Below are 21,357 nucleotides of genomic sequence, written 5' to 3' on the forward strand. Positions count from 1 at the left end.
GCGCGTTTGTTTGTAGGTATGTATATATGAGTAGATAGGTTATAACCAGGGAGTCACCCGTTAGTATACTGGAAACAGAAGACGAAGTGGGGTGGAGGTAGGCTTTGCATGCGATATCAATAAATCAAGTTGCCTGGGCCTCGGAAGCTTATAGGGGTAGAGGGTGGGTACTACGTGGCCAGAATCAACAGCTCATAACGTCGGCTAATAGCTGCCAGGAGCTGCGTGCGGGTGGCGACTCAGTGCTACGCCGAGGCGAGGGTTCAAAGATATTGCACTAACACCGAGGGACACCTTATATCGCATCACTGTGAGCTTTTAGCGAACATACTCCCAAAAGATCGACTGGGTACGAAAATAACGATCGTCGATTTTCGTCTTGTCCAGATTTTCTGATTAGCATTGTTTTATATAAGTATATAAGTTAATATAAGTATTTTAATATACAAAACGTATTAATTTTATGCAGTACGCTATGAATTATATTGAATTACGTTTCAATACTTTCTTTTCATACTTTCCTTTCAATACTTACTTTTCACTTACTTGTTATAAATTTTCATTTAATTAATTATTCTACTCGAAACAATAACAATTTGTAAATGCAATTTTATCAACAAAAATATTTTAATTTATAAATCATATATAATTTCTTTATTAGAAAGTAAATATTTATTAATAGTTTATTAATTAATTAAACGTATATTAAATAACAGTTAGCCATAATTTTGTCTTATGCGTTTAATTCATCTTTGAATAAATTTTATTTATAATATTATAATTACAATAATATGTTATTGTATGGTTATTAAATAGAACATTTACTGATAAAATTTTAAATTCGGTTTAGATCTCGGCTTTTCATATTTATCATATCAATTCTTCTAATTGAATATATCTTTAAATATGCTGTGAACAAAATAAAAATTTCTCTTATTTACATGATTGGTGTAATTTTTTTTTTTGAAAATTATAAAACATTGTAAAAGATATAATTATGTAATTATTGTATTTCAACAATTACATTCATAATGTACACGATATTGTAACAAATATTATTCAATTTATATAGAAACATTATTGGCTCTAGCAATAATTACTAGTTAAACATAAATTCATTTATATTAATATATTCATTTATTTATATAATTATAATATATAACATCATTTTTATGCTCATTATAAATATTATGGTTATTTTATTTGTCAAATGGCTGAAATTATGGACGATAATCAAAGCGATAATGAATATCATGAATAACGAATTCCTGGGAATTAATATATGATTATAATTTGATAAATTGTAGTATTATTCGATTATGTTCTTCTATTTTTATTGATTATTTTGTTTTATAATAGTAAAACAAATTAATATAGATTTTAATTACTATAAAATAGTACTAACGAAAAAGAGTGAAAACAAGTTGACTTATTAAGGTTTGAGCTTTCATTATTATCCAAACAAGTACTATTAATTAGCGCTCTAAAAGAATATTATTATACTTAATGCTTCGTAAAGATAGCTTGATATTTTTAATGTCGAAATTAATGAATGGTTGGGAGTGAAATGGAGGTAAATTTTGTCCTATCATATTACTTTTGTGAAATTTTGTTCAGGTGTGGTTCCAAAACCGTCGCGCCAAATGGAAGAAACGCAAGAAGACGACGAATGTGTTCAGGTCACCGGGTGCTCTTTTACCTTCACACGGACTACCGCCTTTCGGCGCCATGAGCTCGGAATTGTGTGGCGCCGCTGGAATGTTCCACGCGCCCGCCGATCGATGGGGAATGGGTCCAGGTCGGCTATTTTTTCCTCTACCGCTATCTATTCTGTATTTATCCATTCAATTTTTCAAAGACTTTTATCTCTCTCTACCTACTCTTGGCTCTCAAAATTTCATAATACTCGCTGTATACCCATTTGTTTAAACTTTCATTCTTTCATTATCTCTAGTGTTACGAACAACAGTTATGTACAGAGATTGGTTTTTCTTCTTACTTCAATTTAAGAATATTTATTCGAAGAAGACTATTTCTATTTGTAAGATAGCCTTATTCACTATTTAATAATCATTTATATCTTCATAATATCATGTAAACGAGCTTCTATTTACAAACTTAGTTTTTTTCTATTACAATATGTTGCTAATTAGTCTCAGTTATGAAAATACTTCATAATTCTATTAATTTAAAATTGTTATATGTAAACTTCAGTATTTCTAAAAACAATAGACTAATCAATTATAGACGTTTATTTTATAAAAAATAATTGATAAAAGTTTTTATACTTATTACTTGTGTAATTTTATAAATTAACATTAAATTTATAAATGAAACAAAAAAATTTCTGAACGAAAAGTAATTAAAACACTAAGCAAAATTTACATAAACAATTGCTTTATTTGCCTATGTATCAATTGAGTTAATCCTGTTTATCAATAGCTAATTATAATTAAAAAATATTATATTAATATTCAATAATGCTATACTTATTATGAAAATCTTTTTAATTAACTGCTAAAGCTATCTTTTTAAATAAACTTATAAAATTAATATATTAATATTTAAAATGTATTTAAATGTTTTACTAATCTAGAACGTTATTTGTATTGTAAGATTTTAATTTTTAATGAAACATAACTTATATTTAGCTTGAAGTTTACATCTGTTATTTTAAATATTATTGATGTTAATTATGATTATGTGCATATCTTAGGAGTAATAAGAGTTGTAATTTTTATTAGTGTTATGATTGCCTTTAATATAGTGAAGTATAATGTCAACGAATAGTCAATATCTTTCATATACATCATTACCTAACCGAATTTATAAACTAAAATTTATCAAGTAAATATTTTTTCATTAATTTTTTAATGAATATTATTTTAAAAATCTATTTAACATAACAATATTACATTAAATTTTATTTTTAATGAAAACAGTGGAGATATAAACGATCATTATTAAAGTAAAACTTTGTTTTAATAATACTATTATTATTGTCAAAAAACAAAATTTAAAATATTTTTACACTTATACAGATTTACCAATAATTATCAAATTTAATTATATTATTATTATAAGTATAAATACAGCATAGCTACAGATTTTATGTGTTACTTATAAATTACATTTATGAAAGAGTACATAATTATATAATATAAAGCAATATGTCTTTTGATTTACACCATTATTGTTAATAACCTTTCTTTTCGTTATCTAAAATAATATTTGGTTTATGAATCATAAATAAATTATTAAAAATAATCGAACAACAGCATATTAATGTAACAGTATAAAATTATGAAAAATTAATAAATAAATATTTATTTACAGTTTAAATAATATTAATGAATATTATGTAAAATAATTTTCACTTTAATATCATGGTAAGTTTTATATTTTACTTATAAAATACTTATTATAGAAAATTTAATTGATAAAATGTCAAAATATATACAAAGAAATATATAGTATAATCCTTATATTAATTATCAATTTTACAATTAATAGATTTTTTCAATTTTCTTTAATTTTACAATTTACTTTAATTTTACAATTTTAAAATTAATTACAATTAATGTTACAATAAAAATAGGTTTTATCAGAATATTTAATATTGTATTTATTTATGTTACAAAATCATTTCTTTTATATTTTTTTCTACACTTTTGGGCATCTACTTAATTTCGATCTATAATTGCTCATCAACTCCAATTAAGAATTTTCAATGATTTTTCAATTTAATAAGTCCATAGCGTAATAAATAAAAGAAACGAAAGCTTTTGTTTGAACAAATTCTTATAAAATAAGCGGAAAATTTCATTCAATTATGCATTTAAATGATTATATTTTAATTAACTGTAGGGTTGAGCCAGTTGAGTCAAGGTGGAATGAGTATGGGTGGTTTCGGACAAAGTTTGGGTCAGCTCGGTCAACAAAGCTCGGGAGGTCTGGGCTCAAGTCTCGGTCTAGGAAATGGCGGCCAGTTGATAAGCAGTCCCTCACAGACGGTCTATCAGGCTAGCTACGGTTTGAATTCACTTGGTAAGTGGTAAGTCCCCGAAGTTCTCCACCACCGCTAATGACTTGAACCTTGGAATAAAAAGAGAACAACTCATTTAAAGTTATATATATATATTTGTATTAATATTTGCAGTAGTAAGTCATTACAATTAGATTCAAAACGGGTACATTATTTGCAGAGATTTAAATTGCAATGATAATTAAATTGCAAATTTCTTGAACATTATTTGTATATTATCACGAAAAATTTGCTACATTAATATAGTCGAAAATACATTAAAATAATAAACTAAGTCATCAAATTATAAATTAAATTTTATATCACATTCTGATATTACTTTCACATTTTCCACATTTTCACAAAAATAATTTTACATCCATATATACATATGCAACTATTTATTTCTTACATTATAAGTTATATATATATATATACGAATATTCAAATTTGAGTTATAATTGCTTAACTTTACTCGCTATTATGTACTAATAACCACCTTTTGTCGTGGCTTGTGGGTAGCACATATTACTTACACTATACAAGTATAGACACATATTTGTGGTCATTTTACATTACTTATTCTTAGTAGCGAATACTATCTACTTATGTATAAGCATTGGATTTCGTATACATACTCTCGTATACGTGGATACACAAATATGCAGTTCTAGAAAATCATAAATAAGTATAATACTATTTAATTTGTTTAAGTATTTATAATTGATACTCGTCTCCTTATATACTTATGAATATTATTAAAATAGATAATATCGAAACCATATCAATTACTCATTAGTTATTGCTTTAATATGTGTGGTATATAAATAATTTTTTTTGAAATGTGTATATAGATACCAATACTAAAAAAAACTAATTAACTACATAAATTATAAATAATTTTCATGGTAAATATACACAACGGATTTTGTAATTTTTATGAATTTTTCAAGTATTTTATATTTTCATATTTATTAGAATTAAATCAGATAATAAAAATTAGTATTAATATTATTATTGTACCTTATTTGGAATAAATATTGCTCGAAATTCAAACGAGCTTAATATTTGTAAAATAATATTCATAAATATGAAAATATTAACATTATTAAAATTAATTTATTTAATACGTAATTTATTAAATGACTAAAAACTTTATATTATGTAAGCATTGATATTAAGAAATTTATTGTTGATGACAATTATTATACAATACAATATGTAACTTAAAGATTTGAATATATATACAGTTAAATATACAATAAAATATCAGCGTTCAAAATAAGTAATGTTATATAAATAAATGAATTAAATCTTATAAATAAGTAACAATGTATATTAAATATTAACCCATATTCATGATAAAATTTAAATAATAAGACATTGCAAACTAAAATGATATACAGATAATGTAATTAATTTAGTCATATTTGATAAACTAAATCGTTTAATGAAACTGAAACATATATTGTTCTTAGAAAAATATAATTATTTAAAAAAAAATTATTTTATAACAAAGATTGTTAAAGTTATATTATATAGAAATGGCATATTTAAAATCAATAGATAAGTTTAAAAGAAAAGTATAAATAACTTTTAACTATAAAAACATTTACATTGAATGTATGAAAATACAGAGTTTATTTAATTAATTTGTAATGTAATAAAAACTTTATTTTACAAAAATATCTGCAAATTTTTGCAATGTTCAGCCGCAAATATCTGTAGAACAAATGTTAAATAGTGAAAATTAAAAACTGAAAGTTAAATGTTAATACTGAACAAATGTTAATAATAATAAATAATAATAATTTTTATTTAAATAGAAGCATGAGTTATAAAATATCTTAGATTTAAAAATAATGTAGTTTATAACAAATGAAGTTAAAGAAATTTAATAAAAGACTAAATCACAACTTTTTGGCGTTCAAATCATTAAAACTAATTCATTGACGTAACTACATTTTAAATACATATATGCTAAAAAGTTTTATCAAGTCAAAAAATACTTTGGAAGTATATTTTTTCCTGTTGTTTGCATTGTCAATATACATTAGTACGTTTGCACTCAGGTTTCTTTCTCTACCGTTACTGTAATTTAATTTGGCAGAGAAAATATGGTTAAACTTACAAACGAATTATTAATATATTTTATTGTAATATATTAATAGTATTAATATTTTCTTTGTAAACAGGTATTAAAATGAATTTTTATTGTAATAAGTTGATATTGAAAGAATATTCTAAACCCGTTGCAATTAAAAATATTATAGTTATACAATATATTTAAATTGGATTGAAATTTGAAGATTAAAATTTTACCCTTGTAGTCAAATAAATTACAATAGATTCTAATTTTTTATAATATCTTTGAACCATGATTTGTTCGTTAATTTAAAAATTTGTAATATATAATGAATTTAGTTTTTTTATGAATTTTTTTAACTTATAACAATTGAGTTTCTAATATTTGTATTATTCTCTTAAGTTTAAATTTGAAAAATAAAACAAAACAAATGAATATATATTTTATAAGAAAGAAATTTCATGTAGTTATTAAAAAGTATGTTTTTCAATATATTAATATCATTCGATATATTGAATGCATCGATTAGATAAAGTTTATATTTTTATTATATTAATAATAAATTATTATGGAATGGGGTACAAACATTCACGAGTGAAATTGGGAATAGAGAGAACGAATATAAGTCAGAAAAAACGATAAAACCAAGCGGCCTCGTGTATTTGCTCGTTCTTGCGGAACAAGAGGCTCAAGATGGTCACACCTAGGTGTGAAATCCTTGTTCTCTCGGGGTGGAGGTGCGTTCTGTAAGTGTTTACCAGTGAGAATACTTTAAAATGCAACCTGTCTTTCCCCACAAAAAGTAGTATGTATGTACTGTACGCGTATTTATGAGTACGGTTTCCTGGCTCATTCGAAGTATCTCACAGTCCAGATGGACGAAGAACCTCAAGACTCTAATTCATATTTCTACTGGTTTGGTATATCTTACGTACATATTAAAATTACCTTTTAAAAAAGTGTTAAAAACGTATTATATCTTTTTAAATAATTAATTTGAAAAATATTCATAATTAAAGAGCACAAACAATCCTATTTTTGAATTTATATAATAATTGTATCTAAAGTTTTTTTTATAATTTATTATAAAACAAGAAGTGATCTTTAATATAATTTTAAATATTATATAAGTAAAATCTGCTTATTCATATATATTACATATTTTTAATACGTAAAAATTACATTTACACGCATATATGCACTCATATTATACAAATGTAATAAAATTATATATATATATATAAATAGAATAGTATATATAAAATATGAATCTTATGTTTTTGCATATATGTATAACTTATATAATAATTAGATATGAAATATAATAAAAGTATATTGGATACGTTCGAATTAAACTTCAATGTAAACCGTATTTCGTTAATTAAAAATGTATTGAATTCATAATAAATATATGCTTTTTACGTTAAAGAGTAGATGCAAATTTTTCTTTAAGTAAGTATAGCAATACATTCGTATATTTCAATGAATCAATGTATGGTGATTATTCATCTATATCATTGTTTAATTTAGCAAATGTATTAAAATAGATGATTATTACTTTTTGATGTAGGACTATATTTGAAACACTCAACATTGTTAGTAGTTAAACTGCAATAAAAACAAATAAAATAAAATCGTATATTATACAAGTAATTTTCAATTAACAAATATAATGAGTGTAAAATATTCATGTATTTTTACAAAAAAGTACACTCTGCCAGTAGAATGCATCTCTATAAATACAAGGAAATTATATGTTTATCTGAATATTATATAAATATTATTAATATATATCTCTAAATATATATATATATATATATATATATATATATATATATCAATGTTTATTGTAACGTATATTAATGTATATACATTAATATGTATTAATTACGAATTGCGCATCTCATATACAAAATGTATGTAATAAATACTGTATGTTATAATTTAATCCATAAACATTTTGGAAACTATAATTTAAAATTTACTATACTGACTATAGTTTATTATATTATGATATTTAAATAATACAAATTTCATTATAAAATTGTAAAAAAAAGTTAGATATAATATAATATTTAAATCTATAGATAAAATTTAACTAATTGATTTTGAATTAGAGTTCTTACATTTGGTATTATTGTATATTTAAGCTTATTAATCATTATTTCTTTAAAATTAAGTAACATAATGTTAAAATCATAATTAATAGAACATTTTAATTAATAATTTATATATGCTTAAAATTAATTTCTGTTTCTAATTTAAGATTAATAGGCTTTAATTAAAATTAAAAGGAGTGTATTACAAATAATACAATTTGTATATGAGCTTTTTCCAAAAAATTATACAGCTTTATAAAGAATAAAAACTTTTTATGTTTCATGAACATTTTTCCCATAAATGATAACGTAATCGATGTATACATAATAATATAAATGTTTGGCACAATCAGTAATCATTTTATAAGTACAAATTACTTTATTCATTTTAATATGAGTTATATTACAAATAAATATTTTTTAAAATGAGTAATTTAAAACGAAAATTGGATCGATTGATTGATAATTAAAATTGGAATTTTCATTAAAGTTGAAATTCACAAAATATCTTTTCAAAGCGTTTCTTATTCACTTAAGATTTTCGAAAAATCAAATAATGTAATAAAGGGATTCGAAATAATGAAAATAATAAACTAAGAGCCTGAATTGTAAAGCAAAAGAAACAAAATAGAATATTGTTAGTTTGAAATTTTGTAAAAAAAAAAATTAGAGGCAAGAAAATATCAGTTGGAATTGCTATTACTTTTCTTTCGAAGATGCACCGCATCTACGCGGTAACTCGCCGCACAAATAACTTTTAGAGCAACTCTTATTTTTCTCTTTTGAATAATGATTAACACTCGCGGCCTCTCATACGTTCTGGACTTCTCTACAAGGTGTCAATTAACTCAATGCTTGAAACGCCACCGAATACGAATTGCGTATATGCACACACGCCTTCGTGTGTATCTCGTTTTTTTTTGTAAATATTAGAAAAAAATAAGACTCAGATTTTAAGTGAAAACATCACAGGCCACATTGTTAATGGTGATTTGCAAACACGGAATCGTTTAGCATGAATGAAATCATACTCTTTGGAATCAACAATATATTGACGACCATACACTTATTAAATCATTTATAAAATTAATAAAAATTTCATTGGTAACAAAGTAAAGTTTAATAGTATTTCATATATTTTTTTTCCAATTAGGTACTCTCGAAATATCAAATTTTCCTACTAATTAATATCTGACCTCTCTATATTTAATTTTTAATTTAGAATGAAATTGAATCAATATTTAAGAATAACTTTCCATAATTATTTAAAGACATATTATTAGTATTTAAAATACGTAATTATACAAAACATATTTTTAAATACAGATTGAATTATATATGAATGTATATTATGTGTACAATGCTCATGTATTACATTATAATACATGATAATACAAAATAACTATAATTTTTTGTTCCAGTAATTATTAGGTATACAAGTTTCTATTAATTCTTAATAACTTTATATTGTTCTTTAAATTAATTACTTAGTGTAATTCATACTACCAACATATAGTAAAATAATTTAATATATATTTTATAAATAACATAAAAGGAATAGATGTATTTGTATAAAACCAGTAACATACTTTTATAAAACAAATGAAATAATTAAAATTATGAAAAAAAGTTTAAAAAATATAATATATTTTTATTATCCAAATCAGCATTTAAAATATGTTTTCATTCAATACATAAATATAATTTTGTATATAACACTAGAACAAACATATTATATAGTTATACAAATATTTATCATTCTTTTCTAATATATTTGTTAATAATAAATAATTATTAAATTATATCTTTAATGGTAGAATGTTTATAATGTATTTTATGTTCATATTATCATTTATTATTCCTTCTTAAAAAGGCTTTATATAGTTTAGATAATTTTTAATAAATAAAAGTACTTTATAAAAATCATAATAATAATTTGTATAAAATTTATTATTAAAAGTATTAATAATTTGAGATAAGTTAAACATACATTTTTAGTTTTTGTTTATTAAAATTCTATATCTTTAATATATGCAACGTCAATTTACGTATTATATACTATAAAAAGAATTTTTTAGTTTTAAATTACAATTTAATTTTGATGTGAAAATAAAGATCAATAATTATTATATATATTTAGTTCATTTTTTATTGCAATTCGTATGTAATGATTAAAAATGTTCAGTTTTTTAATATGAAAATTAAACTAGTGCAATTACTCATTAAATAATTTTTAAGTAAAATTAAAATTTTATATATATTATAATTATTATAATTTTATATCTATAGGCAGAATTTTCATTTTCAATAATAATTAAAGTATTTTGTTCTTTCATTTTACTATGAATACATTCATATTGTATTCATTATAGAAAACCTTCACTTTTATAATCTGTTTACATTGAACGCGAAATTACTATAATCTTAGTTATAAAGCTAAAGTGTCTAGCGAATATAAAAACTTATAATAAATATTACATATGTTCAAATAGCTACAAAAAATTTTTAAAATACCATAATTCTATCCTCTTTGTATATATAACTTTTATCTTAATATTGAGTCATATAAGTTGCGGCGAGGATGCCAATCTGTATTTTGCGCAAACACTTCATCCAGTGTTCTTAAAGGAAAAATCGTAAAAGTGAGAACGATGGATCGACTTGTACACTGATGGACTTAGTTGCCAAGGCACAGCAAGACCACCGACGTAGCTTAAAAAAGGGATACTTTACGATCGGACGGTAGCCTTTCCATATTATACATCAGCTATACAGCCGAGTACTACTGTGTATTAATGCATGTTTGCGGCGTTACACCTGTGCTGTATTTTACCTTCAAATGGCTATTCCTAGAATACATTATGACTTTATTTGCTGTTGAACTGTTTTTGTGAAACTTCTTAGAAAGGGAAACAAAAAATAACAGAGGTAAAAGGGTAGTGTTATAAATTCAAAATAATTATATGGGAATTTTTAAGGTATTTTAGCCTTATTGGATATTTTCATATTTTTAATGTTTTATATTTTATGATTGAATTTATTTCTAAAAGAAATTTAAATTAATGATACAATAATATTGTATAAATAATATAATAATCTTATAAAAAATTGTGGAAAGTGCTTTTTATTAAATCTAAAAATTTATATAATTAGGATATTATAAGAAAATTAAGAATTTTTAATAATCATTTGATAAAGGTTTGTTTTAGATTTAAAGTTTTTTAATAAAATTATGATTTGCTTAATTTCTGGATCAAATACAATATCTATATTTAAATAAAATAGTATATAATTAATTAAATTTCAATTATCTATTAAACGAAAAATATAGTAGTATTGCTCAGAAATAAAAACATCTATTTTAATTATTTCATTAAATGAGTTTTAGATTATTGTTTAAGAAGGTTGTGTTAAGTAAGTAACGAATATTTGATAGCTAATAATTAAATATTTTTTCTATTGTTTTAAATATTTAAGAAAAATTAATGTAAGTAAAGCGAAGTATTTATTTTCATTTTTAACCAGTTTTTATTTGTAAAATAGTAAGATAGGAGATAATTTGTAGATGCAAAGGTCATATAACAAGTATTGTCAAAAATAATAATAATAATTTTATTGACTAATTTGCACTTTATATGAAGGTATCAATAATTTAAAGCAAACAGTTAAATAATCATTAATAATAAAATAAAAGTATTATTGTTAAATTTAATTTTAGTGTATTAAAAATCATATTTAAAAGCTTAAACTAAAAATTAGTTGCTAAAAATTTTAATGAAAATTTGGCAAGTAGTATTAAGAGATTTCATAAGCGGCATAACATTAAAAATGAGTTTACATGGAATGAAATATTTTAACATAATTCATTGAAACATAGATCTTTTATCATTCCATTTATTTTAAGAATATTTATAAAAGTTTAAAATTAATAACATTGATTTGAAAGCTGAATTACAAAATTTTATTAAAAATGAACCTTAAAAAAATATATATAGTCTTATGATCTTTATATATTTTTCAGCATTTAAGGAAATGTAATAGTGAAGTGAGATAAATAATTTTTTTAAAAAATTTTCTTATTTATATATTATATTAGTGTATAAATATGTTAGTATTTTATATTTATTATTATATAAAAATATTCTATTTGCTATTGCATTATATATATATATATATATATATATATATATATATATATATATATATATAATTTTGTACAATTTTAAATCAATACTTGCCATAAGCTAATTTAATTAATATATTAAATTCACGAATCTTCTATTGTTCTTGAATAACAGGATATCTATACGCGGACACTCATACACACGTCTTCATATAAATTGATAATCTGGTCGACATTGTAGCAACTGCCTATAAGCATACTATTATTTATACCGTGTTTTATTCATACACCAATATTGTAACAAATACAACGCGGAGTTCAATTCATGCTTCCTTGAATTTATTTTCAATCGGTTAATTCAATTTCAATAAAGTTTACATGTACATTGGGCATATGCATGTAATTATGATATGATGAAAAGTATTAACAAGTTTTGTAATATATTTTAAAAAGTAGTATGTGTAACATTTATTGTTTATTTTATTTGATTGTTATTTTACGAAAATTCAACCGTGTTTTTCATTTTAAAACAGTTTATATTATCTGAAATAATATCTACCTGTTCTGTATTTGCTTTTCCGAATGTTGTGCATTCCATCTTTCTTTTTTTACTTATTCACATATGTTTTTCTATTACTTTTTTCCTTTAATAGTTTTAATATAACATCTTCAAATAAATAAAATTATGTTTAGCAACACATTTATTAATTATATGAAAAATATTTCATAACTAAATACTAATTGGTTTTGAAATACAGATGTTCTAATATATTTATGAAATATTACAATTTAATTATAGTTCAGATTTAATCATAATTATAAACATTTATATTTTACCTCTATTTTAGTTTCATTAAATTAAGATAAGATATTAATATAAAGTACTATCTAAATTGATTTTAAATTACTGCTTTATTATGGTTTAAAGATCTTTTATGATTACTTCATCAAGACTCTTTATTCATTTGAATTTAAGAAAATATAATCACATTAATTTTTAAGAAAAATCATATATTATAATGAAATTGACAAAAAATATTAATTAATCGGGTAAGAAATCCAACTGTAATTATATATATATATGTATATAATTATAAAATTAATTTAATATTTACAATCTATTTTAATAATATGTAAATGTTTTCAAACGTGCAGGATTACTTAGTAAAATTAAGAAATTAATGTTTCCATTACAAGTGTTATATATGTTACACTATCGACTATCAGAAAGTTAAATATTCTTAGTGGCTAAGAATAATAATTTAGCTAAATGGTTTTTTTTAGAATAACACTTTAGAACATGTATACTAATTAGTAAGAACATCTTGAAATAGATAAAGTAAATTTTTAAAAGAAATCTTAAAATTGTAATTTCATGAGATATAAATGAAATCGCTTATGAATACTGAACAATATTTTGATATTAAAAATTAAAAAATTAAAAAAAATAAAAAAAAATAAACATTTTTATATTAAATAAATAAATAAAAAGTTATTGTACAAAGTAAACCACTAAAATCATTCTTTTATATTCAGATTTATTTTACATTTTATATAATATACCGTAGAAAAAATTAGAACAGATTTTCTAAATATTTAATTTTTTAAATATGTTGCCAAAAATAATTAATATTATATTTTTCATTTACGTACAAATGTGCTTCAAAAACTTGAACAATACAATTTATTTCTGTAAATTATATTTTAATATTTGAAAAATCTATCAAAGTTAAAACAATATGAAATTTTGATTAGGAAAGAGTTTCTTATTGATACATAGTAATTTATGAATAGCGATTGTTCATCTACAAATATAAATAATTATGTTCTATCACGGGTAGTAAATATGCAAAATATTTATTTATATTTTATATCAACTGCAATTTTTTAATATATTGTAAAATTTTGTTATATTATTCTGTTTGCTGATAAAATAAAATAATAAAGTTATCTATTCATTTGGCAATATTCTAATTTCTTTCCGATGAGTACACTGATAATCTGAAACTAAATTTACAAGGACGTAAATTACTTATTGTAGTTATGGTTTCTTTCATACCACAATCATAAAAACGTAATATTATTTACATTAATTTGATTTTGTACAAAATTAATATATATTTACATAAATGTTTGAATTTATACTTATAGATTAATTAACTTTTAATTATATCCATCTGAATTTCAAAATTTTCAATTTATATCAATTTTTTGTACTGATTGTGGCAGGAAATATAGTTTAAACTAAGATAAGTAAGTACGTCCTTGTAAAATCAATTCCAGATGATTGGTGACCTCAGAACATTACAAAACATGGACTTCTGTATCAAATTGCAGCATCGGAAAGAGGATGGGGATTCTGTCAAGGGAATGGATACAACGGATCTAGCTTAGCGGCAAAAGGTAACTTTACGTAGAACGGAAGATATCAACCTAAATTATTTTTATGATAAATTAAATTATTTGTAAAACTGTTATATATTCTCGAAAATATGTACATTACAAGAATAATCTTAAAGCAATTTGCAAAATGAAAAAAAATAGATATATATTATGATTGAATTTTAGAGTTGTTTAATTAAAGTTACATGTAAGTTTTAAGTTGAATTTATCTATTTAACATATTACATAATATTTCTATAAATAAAAATCAAGTACTAAATCCTTATTTAGTTTCGTTATAGTTTTGGCTATCATTTTTATTTTCAATTTTGATTCTATTTGAAACCTTAATAATTAGAGTTATTATAATAAACATTAATAATAATAGTTATTATTAACCAAAGATAATTCATTTTTATAAATAATTCATTTTCATATTCAAAATGTAATTATTTAAAATACATTTTAAACTTTTTCTTGTTTTGTATTTTTTAATATATTTATAGACAAATGCTGTCATGTATTTAAGTAGTATAATCTTCAAACCTATACGTATTATCTGTTAGATATTAATATTTATATTATTCGAAACCCTACTTTAATTATACTAAAGTTATATTAGAAATATTTAAAAAATGTGAGCTCGTTTTTTTGTGTGGATCTTTAAGCAGTGTTAAACGAATAGTCGCTAAACCAATATATTGCTAGATTTATTTATATAGCAAATAGTATTTTTAATATAGTATGTATACATTTTTTTTTAATAAGAGAAGGTATTGTGGAAATAGAAGGTGCGAATTTTTGTAATAATAATTTTTTAATTTCGAAGTAAAAAACTTTTTAATAGCATATTAAAATCGATCGATTAAATGCTTTTAGCTGAATGACAATCAATTTCATATACCTCCAAATTATAACGCATTGTTATTAAAATAATATTATGCTATTTATATGCTATTTATATGTTTTTTTTTTCGTTATTTACATCCACTTATTTATTCAATAATTCCATTAACAGTTACTTAATTTAAAAAGTATAAAAATATAATTGATAAAGATTTGAGATTTAAATTAGTTAAATGATTATTATCAAGTAATTAATAGAAAAATAACCTAACTTTTGTAATAAATGACTTTTTTTTTTCACACAATACTACAATTAAAAAGCAGGATATTGAAAATTTGTATTTCCCTATCATTAATTTATAATTTTCTTAAATTTATATTTTTGGATTTTCTTTTCTTTGTTATAGAATATATTCTTGTTCAATGTAATAGAATTATAATAACTGGAAATATAGCCTTAAATACTAATGCGTACACATCTCGTTGTTGTTTGCCACTATAAAGATAGTATTCTTCACTAATCTAGTTTAAAATCAGGCATGAAAAAGAATTAAAATGTAGTTTTATTAAAAAATTTTATTCTTTGCAAAATTTAAAGTTTATGGGCAATGGTTTCGAAACATGGAAATCTGACAAAAAATTGACTGGAAAGTAGTATCGAATTCCTCCATGTGAAAGATTAATTGCTAATACAATTCAATTTGATCGTATATTTCAAATATAATTATTAGATAAGGCAATGTTTTAATGCAATAAATTATATACTTTTAGGTGGCGTGCATATGTCAGCGTCACGGGGCTCACCACCTAGTGGCGGTTCATCCGTTGGCGGCGGCGGCGGCGGTACTGGTCAAGGTGGCGGTGGTGGCGCGGGTGCCGGAGGTCTCGGCTCATCTTTAACTTGTGGTCAAAATTCACCGAGCGGTAATGGAGCTGGTAACAATGGTGCCAGTGGTAGTAACAGCGGCACGGGTGGTGCTAATTCCTGCGGTGGCGAGAGCGGAAGTGGCGTAGAGGCGACAGATTGGCGAGGAGCGCACAGCATCGCAGCATTGAGACGTCGCGCGTCCGACGCCTCGCAGCAGCAACAGTACAGTCCGCAGCCGACCGGGCCACCGCCACAATATGGCCACGACATTGAGTACAGCTCCGTTTATTAGAGGGATGACGCCAAAGTGCGTTGAATTTTAGCGGCCGCGAAATCATTACCCGCTTGACAACACTGTTGAACGGCTCCTATCGGTTGTCTGTACTTTTTTGTTAGTTCTTCCTTTTGATTTGTATTTATTATTATTACTTTTTTTTCAAGAAGGATATTTAATTGAAGAATATTTTTATCCTTTATTCTTGTCTGGAATAATATAATAGATCTATAATTAAAATTGATAGGACATGTTAAAAATGAAATATCAGACAGTATGCAGCAAAAATCTAATCTGCTCTACTGATGCAAGAATCTATTAAGTTGATAAGTAGAATAATATAGAAAACGATTATAATACTATATTTGTGTTATTAGTTTTATGAAGTAAAAATATCACGTCATCAATTTCGAAATGTTTGCACTAATTTCATTAACACCTAAACAGTTCCATAAGGCTTTATGATGATTGGAGATGATTCGTCATTAAATGTAATTCGCAGAAGTATCGTACATTTATTATTTTTCAGTCTTGTTAGTTACAAAAATGATTAAAAATACTAAAATTTATAAGTATAAAAAAACAACAGGAAACGTATTATACAAATGTCAAAAATAAATTGTAATTTGCGTTCATTTGATGAAGATGAAGATCTATTAATTTGATCTTTAAAGTAACTACAAATTTTCAATATAGATAACATTAACGGCTTTATTTCTATTTTGGCTAGCTATTTTTATCAACACGCATAAAATTAATATATCTCAATTTTTTGAAAGTATTTTTTTGTAGTTCACTATGTTACGAATTGTATACGTCTATAAATTAAAATACTTATTAAAAATCCTCAAAATATATATAAACATACTTCGTCAAAATTCTATTAACAGTTTTACAATGAAATTCTATTATATTTCACAAACACTTAATGGAAATACTTATTATAGTTTAATATAGTTTAATAGATTATTTTATGTACTTAGTTATTTACGACACTTATAATTTTAATTGAGAAGGCACAAAAAGATATAAAAACATGTTATTATTTAATTGTATCAGAACCAATCATTTTTCATAAATCTTATAAATGAGATAATACTATTTCAAAGGTTAGATATATTGGTTAATAAACCCTACGATAACAAGATTACCATAATTTTTAATATTTAATAAATTAATACTTTAAATTGTCGAAAATTTTTAGAAAATTTAGATTTGTATAACTATTGTGTACAGTTTAACTGCAACCTGTAATATCAAACACCAAAATAATAAATATTTTAATTAATTTTCGTATTATTAAGATAAGTATGTTCAAAATTAATTTATAAAACGATACGATAGGTTACCGCTTCTAATGTATCATGAATTCTCATATTAAGTCAATGACTTTTTAAATAAAAAATATTAATGTTTATCTGATGTTAAGAAGTTCATTATTATTTTAATTAATTTTAATAAAAGGATAAAAGGTACACATGCAATCCTTCTTGAAAAAAAAAAGAAACAAGTATGATTTACTTGTCGATAATAAATTACTGGAATTGTCTTTGAAGTTTTGTTGAAAAAAATCAATGTGTTATATATAACAATTTGCTCGACCGTCGTATCGGCGGCGCGAGTCCTTTGCGTCTTGTATATGAGACGAAACGAAATGTATACGACGAGTTACCTTAGTATCATGCGTGACATTGTAAATATTTAATATAATTAAGGAGACTCCGGTAAGCCGTGCATAGAGAAAAATTTGCACGTTGAATCGAGTCTAGATTACGATGGCTGGACTCGTGCAATGAAATAATGTGTGATGTTACCGATGCACAAAAGTCTATTTTGACTGACTGAATTAATAAACCTTATACAATTATATTTAAATAATTGATTAATATAATTTTTGTTATTTTATTGCATAATTTTGAAGATTCTAGTTTCATCTTACAGTAAAATATTCTTACATTCAATTTTAAGATATTAAAACAATTAATACAAAATTTCTTCTGAATACAATTTAAATTTTATTTTTTATAAGGGAAACAGAAATTTCTCTATCAATAATATGAATACTACTGTATCAAGTTAATATGAAGACCAATTTACTGGAAAATAGTCGGTCACAATTGACAATCATTAGTAACTTCACAAACTGGAGAGGCTAAACACGTATTGAATTTGCTACTAAATTTTCGATACTGTGATTAAACAGAAGAAAACAATATTAAGTTAGTTGTCTTCATAATTGGAGTTTAAAATGGACTATTAACATTTATGAAATCACGTACTTGTACAAGTACTAAGTATTCAATTTTACAAAAGGATAAATTTATCGCTATACTTAACACTACCAACGCTCAGGCGCATAAAGTCTAATCACGTATAAAGTATTATTATGTCGATAGTTGCAAGATTTGCATATGAGAAATAAATATTTATACGTAATGTTCACATAATCTTATAGCTTGAGCATATATTGGAAAACATATTTTTTATTATGTTGGATCCTTGTAAAAAAGTATTAAAGGATGAGAAAAATTTATAACTTTTTTAAATTATAAATCCATGTCATTTTTTGTCATGTATTACATATAAAATACGTACATACACATACAATTTTTATTTACAAATAAAAATTATTCAGATAGTACAGGAGTTTTGAATCTATAAAAATTATTATGGAATCAAATTATACAAATTATATAATATGTCAGTATATCAGTGAAACATAATTTACAAAAATTATTTAATAAATATTTATGGACAGTATAAATAGATATAAAAGAAATTTCTCCAAATTATAAATTGATCATAAATATTTTAATCGATTTCTATATTTCTATAGTAAAATATATGTTAAATAGAATATAATTTAAGTATAATTTAAAACTAAATTTGATGTAACGTATAACCAAAATCAATTTTTAGTATTTATTAGTTACCGTTAAACATAATTTTCATGTACACTAATCTATTTTAAATAAAAAATAAAATTACTTTTATTAAAATATTTTTACTTCATTTAACTAATATTAATTTAGAGAAATTTCTAAAAGATAATAAAATAAAAATTCGTTTTATTCAAAGTTTTTAAAAATTTTATCAATAAAACTGAATACCCTGCACAAAGAAATTCGAAAAAAATACATTTATAAAAAGATGTTTTTTAATCTCACAATAAAGTGTATATTCAGATTTTTACTAATGTATCCATTTATATGCATTTGAGTAAAAGTTAAGGTATTAAAAACATAATTTAATATGAAACCTCTGATAATGTGATTATATATTGTTTTCATTACTATCATCCAGGTATATATTTTGTAAATATACAAAGTACACGTTTAATATGCAAGTAAGGTATAACGAAAGTAAGGTATACATGTGTATGTATGATATTACCAAGCATGAAAATAAGAACAATTATTAACAATTAGGGGATAAATATTTTGTTATTTATTATAATTAATTTGAAACTTAGTAAGTTCTAGAAATTTATTAAGTAAATTTATGAATTTAATACTTAATTCAGCTTTTAACTGCTGATTTTTTACTGTAAATTAATAACTATCTCTTAATAGTGCTAATAGATATTATATTACGTTTTATATATAATAAATTATGTGACAAATTAATTTTATGTTAATAATTTTATTTTATGTAATTTTATGTTACAAATTAAATTGTACAAAATAATATTTTGAAGAAGAAAACATACCTTCATAACAAGTTCATTTACAATAAAATAACCAGTAACAAATTCAAATCAACAAATCAATAATCCATAGCTTATCAGAACGTTTGATTTTTCTTAATTTTTATTAATTTAAATAGTAAAATGCTCTTAAAATTACAACAAATTAAGATAAAAGAAATATTAATAAACCGAGGGCACCAATAACATATAAATTTGATTTTTATTGCTTCAAATATATTACCGTTCAGCCTTTTAATTTGAATTGAATTTCTTCGGTTAGTAAAGAATTGTGTATTAATTAATATTTTAAGATATTTGAAACTATACATAAATTTTAATACCTTGACATACGTATTGTGATATTTTTGGATTCGTCGCTTCTTTTTATCTTTCACTTTACTACGGCGTTTATCCCTTATTCACGAGATATTACAAGTATAATATGCAAGGAATGTATAAAAAAGAAAAATTAACATAAACATAAATAAATAGGAAAAACAGGAATGAAAATATCACAATGGAATAAGTACACGATAATTCTACTACATGTAGAGCGTGTTGCTTAAAATGTATGGAAAAAGTGAAAAAAATTAAAGCGAGAATAGGTAACGATGTGGCGTTATCACAAATTATTCCATAGTTATACGAATTTATCATAGACATTAAAAAATAAAATTAAAAAAATAAATAGAAAATTAAAAATACACGCAAACACAAACACGCAGATGAGCGAGAATCGCGTTAAGTTATGCCGTGAAATAAATAATTAGCTTTAGGCTGTACTATCATTGTACTAACAAGCGTATACGAATTTTCATGTACAAACTAACGAAACGAATGAAGATAAACTACGCTATAAGTTTATTAGATGTTTGGGCTTTTATGAGATGACAAAGCTGATAAATTATGAATGTAACTAAATTTATAATAAAATAAGCAAGAACATATTATATACGAATGAATTGTT

General features: G+C 23.1%; 1 protein-coding gene across 1 annotated transcript in view; it reads left to right on the plus strand.

The window, feature by feature from the left end:
* Positions 1–16,767, plus strand: part of otp (orthopedia homeobox) — a 51,570-nt gene extending 34,803 nt beyond the window's left edge. The window contains exons 4-6 of the mRNA XM_011498581.1: positions 1,618–1,798; positions 3,868–4,047; positions 16,332–16,767. Of these exons, the coding sequence (XP_011496883.1) occupies positions 1,618–1,798; positions 3,868–4,047; positions 16,332–16,720 (750 nt within the window). The 3' untranslated portion in view covers positions 16,721–16,767. The remainder of the gene's footprint in view (positions 1–1,617; positions 1,799–3,867; positions 4,048–16,331) is intronic.
* Positions 16,768–21,357: the final 4,590 nt, after the last annotated feature.

The sequence above is a fragment of the Ceratosolen solmsi genome, unplaced genomic scaffold (assembly GCF_000503995.2).
Source record: "Ceratosolen solmsi marchali unplaced genomic scaffold, CerSol_1.0 scaffold30, whole genome shotgun sequence".
NCBI classification, from domain to species: Eukaryota; Metazoa; Arthropoda; class Insecta; order Hymenoptera; family Agaonidae; genus Ceratosolen; species Ceratosolen solmsi.